The 7,355-nt window shown below is 50.3% G+C and overlaps 1 protein-coding gene across 4 annotated transcripts; it reads left to right on the top strand.

The window, feature by feature from the left end:
- Window positions 1–429: 429 nt before the first annotated feature.
- On the top strand, window positions 430–7,285 carry ints14 (integrator complex subunit 14). Of its 4 annotated transcripts, none has more exons than XM_088641055.1 (12): window positions 430–811; window positions 1,832–2,135; window positions 2,564–2,671; window positions 3,162–3,317; window positions 3,607–3,725; window positions 4,172–4,314; window positions 4,423–4,515; window positions 4,825–4,969; window positions 5,359–5,492; window positions 5,572–5,690; window positions 5,849–5,914; window positions 6,529–7,285. In XM_088641055.1, exons 2-12 carry the CDS (start codon window positions 1,914–1,916, stop codon window positions 6,784–6,786), a joined length of 1,563 nt encoding a protein of 520 aa, XP_088497181.1. In that variant the 5' UTR covers window positions 430–811; window positions 1,832–1,913; the 3' UTR covers window positions 6,787–7,285. The 4 variants fall into 4 exon arrangements, with proteins under 4 accessions (XP_088497181.1, XP_088497180.1, XP_088497182.1 ...); XM_088641054.1 differs by having other exon boundaries at window positions 433–789; XM_088641056.1 differs by lacking the exon at window positions 430–811 and adding an exon at window positions 816–835.
- The last annotated feature ends 70 nt before the right edge of the window (window positions 7,286–7,355 follow it).

The raw sequence follows: 7,355 nt of genomic DNA, 5'->3' as shown, positions 1-7,355 counted from the left end.
GTGATAAACGCTCCTGCCTTGGAAAACTTTTTAATTGGATGACATTTTCCTTGTGTGTAGTAAAGAAATCACCCATCGGGCTTGCTACTATAGAAGTACAACGTCATACCGCTTTATCTGCGTTCTTGCGGTTCCATCTAGTGGAGATACAGACTACATGCATGGGGAGACGCGGGGCTTGTGTGTGATTTGTGCTCAGAAAGACGCTGAAAATGTTCTGGTCGTATACCATGAAGAACCATCATTATTTTTCTGGCTTTCGCCTTGTCGTCGGGTTGAATTCAACCCTCTAAAAAGACTGCTGTTTCAAGTCCGTTACTGCCCCTTAAAGCAAAGTAGGGGGAAAACTCAATATTTATATTTAATTAAAATGTTTATGTGACATTTTAGTTAACGTATCGACTGTTAATAAATTAATAAGGCTGTATTGGTCGAGTTCAGTCCGCTCATTACTACTCGTTAACAACCTCCTAATGTACTTGCTATTATCTGTTTTCACCAGCAGGTGGCGCCGTTAAAACTCTATTTGTTTAACAAACTGTGGTCAAGATTTTGCATCCCCTCATACATTTTGTAACTTGTCTTCTGCTCACAAATTTAAAGTTATGGCAAAATGTTGATAATCCGTAAAGTGTTGTCATGTGTGATTTTTTTAGGTCATTAGAGTTTCGAGAAATCTCTCGTCTTCGGTATTTGTCGATGTAGGAACCAATGTTCTCACTGCGTGTTGCTGTACGTGCGTGGCACAGCGCTAGTCGGAGGCTGCGAGGGAAGGAGTCCTGTTTTTCGGTATTTACAGTACCATTCAGAAGTACAAAAATATATTTACTGGCATGTGTGTATTTTACGTGGGTAATTAGATAGATCTTTGCGTTTGTTAACCAAGTGGTAATATCTTAAATGGACTATTAACCTCGGAGAAATCATCGTTTAAAGTTAGAGACACGCAAGCTCATTGAAAGGTTGCGAGTATAAGTTTCCCGATAATCGTTCCGAATAATTATTATTAGCAAACGCGTTTAGCGATGTATTGCTTTGTACATTGCTAAGGGCATTTTGTAAGGGTTCCTCTTTTTACCTGATAGAGGGAGTGCACGGTGATAGATTACTCTTTAAAAAAAGCTTCGATGTAGTTGGTTGTACTTCTGTGAAAATACTTTGCTTGCACTTCTGTTGCAGGTGAGCGTCTTCGTGTGAGGAGGCTTAAATCGTTCATGTAAAGCGAGTCTTGGCTCAACAAGGAGTGGCGAGTGCTGATTTAAATTATATGAACCGGAGTTGGACACCCTCACATGCTAACGCTGCGTTTATTAAAACAGTGGAACCATTTCGTATTTTTTTCACGATGTGAAAAATATAATATGGACTAAGTAAAACAACACACTTTACGATTTAATATTTTGTTTTTTACTGAAGCGGTGAATGCATTTGTTTTTCGTTGTTATTTTTTCACGTTCTGTCGTGTGCGCCCCGATCATCTGCAGAAAGCTCTGCTTTCTCCGATTATCCGTCTCTGCTCACTGTTATGATAGAAGTCACTTCTGCAGGCAGGCCTTTGTACCTGAACATGAGAATAATGGAGAGTCGTGGAGGTCTGTGTCCTTAAACCCGTCCAACACTCTCACAGTCAGAGATAATGCGATATCTCTAGCGTGGTTTCAGCAAAGACGCTCAGGGCAGAACACATCTCTCTAGTTATTTTTTGCTTTTACTGAATACTGAGTCAGAGAGAATAAAAATCCAGAAGCCTTAAGGTCTGATGACATGACTTGGGGAAGATGGGAAGCCCTTGAACAGGTATCCTGACCCATTGCCTCTCCCTGTCGAACAGCACGGAGCAGAGGGTTGCCGAGACGCGGAGACAGCCGGTCTGATTTTGGCGCGGGGCAGGGGACCGCAGAGGCATCGCCGCCATGCCGACCGTGGTGCTGATGGACGTGTCGCTGTCGATGACGCGGCCGGTGCCCCTGGAGGGCACTGAGGAGTTCCAGCGCAAGAACCTGGCGGCGCACGGGCTGACCATGCTGTTCGAGCACATGGCCACCAACTACCGGCTGGAGTTCACAGCGCTGGTGGCCTTCTCCTCTCTGTGGGAGCTCATGGTGCCCTTCACCCGGGACTACAACACGCTGCAGGTACGCCCACCTCCTGCACAACAGCATCCCAGCTCCCCGACATCGTGTGGCTGCTCTGTCACATGAATCTAAATGCTTCTTAAAATGGTGTAAGCATCTCTATAAAAGATCTTTTTATTTGACAAATTCTAGCGGTTAGCATTTCCACTGGACACTTTATGAGGTTGCAGAGGAACAAGTAAAGGTTTATTCCATGCTGAAAAGAGAAGAAAAGAAACACAATGTTTCAGCTGTGGAGCCTCCTGGGATGTTCTGTCTATTTTTTTCCTTACAGCATGGAATAAACCTTTCCTTGTTTCTTTGCAGCCTAGGCACGCTGACGCAGCTCCCTACTTGAACTTTGAGTTGCCTCCTCTTGTGCGGCAGTGGCAGCGCTGTCTGATGTGCGCAGAGTTAGTTGTACTGAATCTGCCCTGTGCTGTGTGCAGGAGGCCCTCAGCAATGTGGAAGATTACGATAAGACGTGCCTGGAGTCCGCTCTGCAAGGAGTCAGCAATATCGTGCAGCAGGAGTGGGGCAGTTCCTGTCCCTGCCAGGTGGGGCGCTCTGTTACCGTACGATAGGCGTCGTTTCTCTGTGTTTAGGTACGGAGTAGCAGCAGTGTGGAGGTGTGGTGTGGGCTCTGGGCTCAGAAGAGGAGGAGTGCGGGTTCAGATCCCCGGAGGAGCTGTGCCTTTGTGGCCATGATCAAAGGGCTTCACTCGGACTGCTCCAGTAAAATTCCCAGCTGTATAAAAAAGGGTGCAAACTGAAGTTGCCTGGGATTAAAGCATAAGTCCTGTGAAACATGAATCGATAAAGGTTATTTTGCTTTCATTGAGCTCTGGTCTGTAGCAGAACTGGAAAAAGTCTTTTCCATTATTCTCTAGACTGGAAGTGGTATTCTGGGTTGTGTCTGCTGGTGTTGCATAACCAGGCAGCCTGTTATTTAACGGGAGTCAGGAGGAGTTTACCTTCGCCTGTGAAGTGCCTGTGGCTCGGTTCAGGGCCCTCTTTGTCCTCATGCGCGCCTCTCCTGTCCTCTAGGTGGTGCTGGTGACGGACGGGGCCCTGGGCATTGGGAGGGGCTCCCTGCGCCACTCCCTGCTCACCCTGAAGCAGCGCGGCGAGGACAAGAAGTTCCCTCTGCCCTTCCCTTTCCCCTCCAAGCTCTACATCATGTGTATCGCCAGCCTGGAGGAGGTAGTTCTTCCCGGACATCGCGTCACCCTTACGTACTGCAAAGACCTGTTATGTGGTCAGAGTGGTGCAACCATGCATCTGTTTCTGGGTCTGTTTTAGTAGGAGATGAGACTTGAATGGGTCCTTTAAATATATATTTCCAAGGTGGTGCGTTTTCATTTTACATGTAGAAAAGAGTTAAAATAGTTGTCAGGTGAAGCTGTGCTGTGTCTGCGCTGCCCTCTGGTGGAGGTGGGGGGAGTTGCGGGGCGCGGTGGTCTGTGTCGAGTGATGCTGAACTCCATTGCAGCTGCAGAGCACCGACGCCCTGGACAACTTGGAGCATCTGGTGAGCGTGAATGGTGGGGACGGGCAGGTGTTCGCTGTGGAGGGGCCGCTGTGCCTGAAGAACGTGCAGGCCATGTTTGGGTGAGTAGTGCTACGGGCCGCACCCTCGCGCTCTGCTTTCCGAAATGCGGAACTTAAAATGGTTTGCAGACAAGTGTTTCAGCACGTGTGCCTGGTTTAGCGGCATAGTGGTTAGGGCTCTGCAGTGGCATGTGCAGAAACGTGCTGCGATTTGCTTTTCAGTCATCTCGCCAGTATCAGACGTATTCGCTGGTGGAGCCTCATATTTCTAACTGGCTCGTTGCTGCAGAAGCAGGGATCGTTTTCAGCACGATGCTGGTGCGGAAACAAGCACTTTGAGATGCTTGATCTTTTGAAGGATCGTACCCTATTAGTTGCGTTCCTGATTAGTGTCTCGTTCGGCGTTCCTGTTAGACTCGTAATTGAAACGGGAGCACCCGGGGGGGTGCGGACCCCCTGGGATCAGCTGGCGGGGGTGTGGGTGACGTCTGTCTCTGGTCCCGCAGGAAGCTGATCGACCACGCGTACTCGCCCTTCCACGCCGTGCTGCGCTGCGGGCACCTGTCCTCCGACGTGCAGGTGTTCCCCCGGCCCGAGCCCATCCTGATCGACGAGGAGGTGGACCCCCTCCCCAAGGCCATCGCCACGGGTACCGGATCGCCGCGGAGCGCTCCCCCCCCTCCCGCTTCCAGCCTCCCCCTGGGCCCCTGAAGCCAATTCTGTTTTCTCTCTGTGTGTGTGTGTGTGTGTGTTGCAGATCTCGAAATTGTGGGGTTCATAGAGATTGCGGACATTTCCAGTCCTCCGGTTCTTTCCAGACACCTGGTGCTGCCTATCGCCGTGAGCAAAGGTCAGTTAGTCTCGCTGCTCGTGTTAGGTGACAGAGGAGGGACTTTTCACAGTGGTGCATTTTAATAAAGCGTGTAGGATTAGACTTTCTTTCCCGATTCTGGTGTAGAAGTGCTCTCTTACCAGCACAATGTATTTATCTAATAAAATACAATGTAGGTGTGGCCTGACTTTGTGTTTTTTTTTTATTATTTTATCGCTTTCGATGGTTGCTTACCAAGGCAGAGTCATTAAATACTTGGATGTTCTGCGGTGTGACTTTAGGAAATGGTCTCACCTGCTCCCTGGGGTGTTCTGTGGTTGGTTACAGAGGGAGATGAATTAGGTGCGAGTGCTCCTGATGACACGGAGGATGAGAACTCGGTCAATCAGATGGCAGGGAAAAGCCCAAATTTCTGTGTCCTGTTGCACGGCAGCCTCAAAGTGGAAGGAATGGTGGCGCTGGTCCAACTGGGGTAAGGAGGCAGGAAGTAAGAGTCCGGTTCCAGATCCATTTTGGGTTTTAGGAACGCCAGGTGCTTCTACACACTGTTGAACTGAAGCAGAACATATACATCCGTAGGCAGGTACCCCTTTGTCTTTTGCAGATTCATTCAAAATAAGCATGACATGTCTGAAATGTGATATGGCTCAGGCCGCTAGGCAGTGCGACGCTTATTTCCGTTCTTGACCTGTGTTGTTGTGCAATGTTTGGAGGCAGTGAATGGGTTAGTAGCTGAGCTGTCGCTGCATGCTCGTATACCATATTCAGCAAGCTGCAGGTTATATAGGAGCTGTGTTGGGGGTGACTGGATGGTTTTCTTGGTCTCTGCTAACAGAATGGGTTTCGTCTTTGATTTGCCAGGCTGGACTGGTACGGCATGCTGTACTCCCAGGCGGACAGCAAGAAGAAGTCAAACCTGATGATGTCGCTGTTCGAGCCAGGTCCTGAGCCGCTGCCCTGGCTGGGGAGGATCTCCCAGCTCGGGCCCATTTCAGGTACTGGTCACTAGAGCACGCTACCTTGATGGCGCCCCGCTGAGTGGCAATACGTGATAGAAGTGGCCTTTTTCTGTAGATGCCAAAGAAAACCCCTATGGAGACGACGACAGCAAAAGCCCCTTCCCCCTGCAGCCCAAGAACAAGCGCAGCTACGCACAGAACGTCACTGTGTGGATCAAGCCCAGCGGACTGCAGGTACGGGAGGTTGAGTTCACTAGTAAGCTATGCTAGACAGTCACTTCAAGAGTGAGTTTCTGTCTTTTGTCTTGATGTCGATTGTAGCCAAAGACCTAGGCTCATTTTTCATTCTGCGTGCCTTGCGAGAATTAGCGCCCCTTCCTCTTTCTCACCAGACCGACGTGCAGAAGATTCTGAGGAATGCCAGGAAGCTGCCAGAGAAGACCCAGACTTTTTACAAGGTGAGTAACCACAGGCAGGTTGCCAGCTGTTGTCTGAGAGTGGAAAGCTCTGGTCAGTCTTCCAATTTGGGAATTTAACCGCGCTTCTGGGTAATATCCCGCTGTTCTTTTCCCTACTCAAGTAAATGGGACTCTGGTTGAGTGGGCATGTGGTGTGTCCAGGAGAGCAGGACCACTACTGTGCGCTGAACATCAGGCCCACTCTGGATCTCTTCCAGTGACCTTCACAGTGCTTTCCTTCTTTTTGGAGAAGGAATGTCCTTAGTTCCCATGCCAGGTGGCTTAAAAAGAGTATAATTAAAAATGTCAGTCTTTCTACCAACACATGAGCTGTTTAATCAGTTGACATTCATTCGTTTTCTAAATCTGTGGTTGTATCGAAGAGCTGTACTGGAGCAGAAGGGCAGGTGAGGTGAATCCTCCTTTTTTAGTGATACAAATTTTTTTTTGGAATCCTCCTTTTTTAGCTCCTTTTCGTTATCCAGCACAGGCTGGGACTTGGGCTCTGCCCCCTGCATTACTGGGGGCTGTTGGGTTGTTAGGTGAGCGAGGGGGCGCACCGGTGCCCCCTGTCTCTCTTCACGCCCGCTGTCCTTGCGCACCTCTGCCCCCAGGAGCTGAACCGGCTGCGGAAGGCGGCTCTGGCCCTGGGCTTCTGGGAGCTGCTGAAGGGGGTGGCGGAGCTGCTGGAGCGCGAGTGCACCCTGCTGCCCGACACGGCGCACCCCGACGCCGCCTTCCAGCTCTCGCACGCCGCGCAGCAGCTCAAGCTGGCCAGCACGGGCGACTCGCAGTACGCCGCCTTCGCCCACAACATCACGCCCATGCCCACCGACTTCTCCGGGGGCACTGGCAGCGGGGACAGGATGTAGAGAGGCCCGAGGGCCTCGCCGCCCGTCTCTCCGAGGCCCGGAGGCCGATCCCGCTCGCCGCCGGCGCGGGCTGTTCGCGGGCCTTGGCGAAAGGCGGATTCAGGATTGAAAAGCTTTGTGTGAGCAGAGCGGAGACTCCAGACCTCCACTTGCCCAACCGGAAAGGAACACCTCCCATTTGAACCTCTGTCACTCCCCACCCTGCCCACTGCTGACGTCTTCAACGCTGGGCCTGAGGATTCCCGATCCCAGTACAGGAAACACGGAAGACACGGACACGCCTCGGGAACCAGGGCGGCCAGACAGCTTAGGAAAAGCAAGGACTTCTGAAGTAGCGAATCCGAGGAATGAGTCTCGGCTGCAGCGCAGTAGGTGTGCAGTCTGTCTTGCTTAATGGTTAGTGAGAAATGTGAGGTCACAGTCAAGGTCTTTTATATTGTAAGGTTTTTGTACATATTTTTTTATAGATATATTGTAATTAAAATAGAAAAACAAGAAATTGGGTGGATTTTTAGTTCTGAAAGAAAGTTGGGGTGAATCTGCAGGCCTCCCCTTCTCTGTGAGGGGAC

The sequence above is a fragment of the Lepisosteus platostomus genome, chromosome 7 (genome assembly GCF_059453375.1).
Source record: "Lepisosteus platostomus isolate fLepPlt1 chromosome 7, fLepPlt1.hap1, whole genome shotgun sequence".
NCBI lineage: Eukaryota > Metazoa > Chordata > Actinopteri > Semionotiformes > Lepisosteidae > Lepisosteus > Lepisosteus platostomus.
Note: the sequence above shows the minus strand (reverse complement) of the source record. Positions and strands in the feature narration are given on the sequence as shown.

Excerpts from the sequence above, each read along its gene's own strand:
- ints14 (XM_088641055.1), top strand. The coding sequence starts at position 1,914 with ATGCCGACCGTGGTGCTGATGGACGTGTCGCTGTCGATGACGCGGCCG. Across the intron at positions 4,516-4,824 it reads GCCTATCGCCGTGAGCAAAG|AGGGAGATGAATTAGGTGCG; the intron begins GTCAGTTAGTCT and ends GGTTGGTTACAG. Across the intron at positions 5,691-5,848 it reads TCAAGCCCAGCGGACTGCAG|ACCGACGTGCAGAAGATTCT; the intron begins GTACGGGAGGTT and ends CTTTCTCACCAG.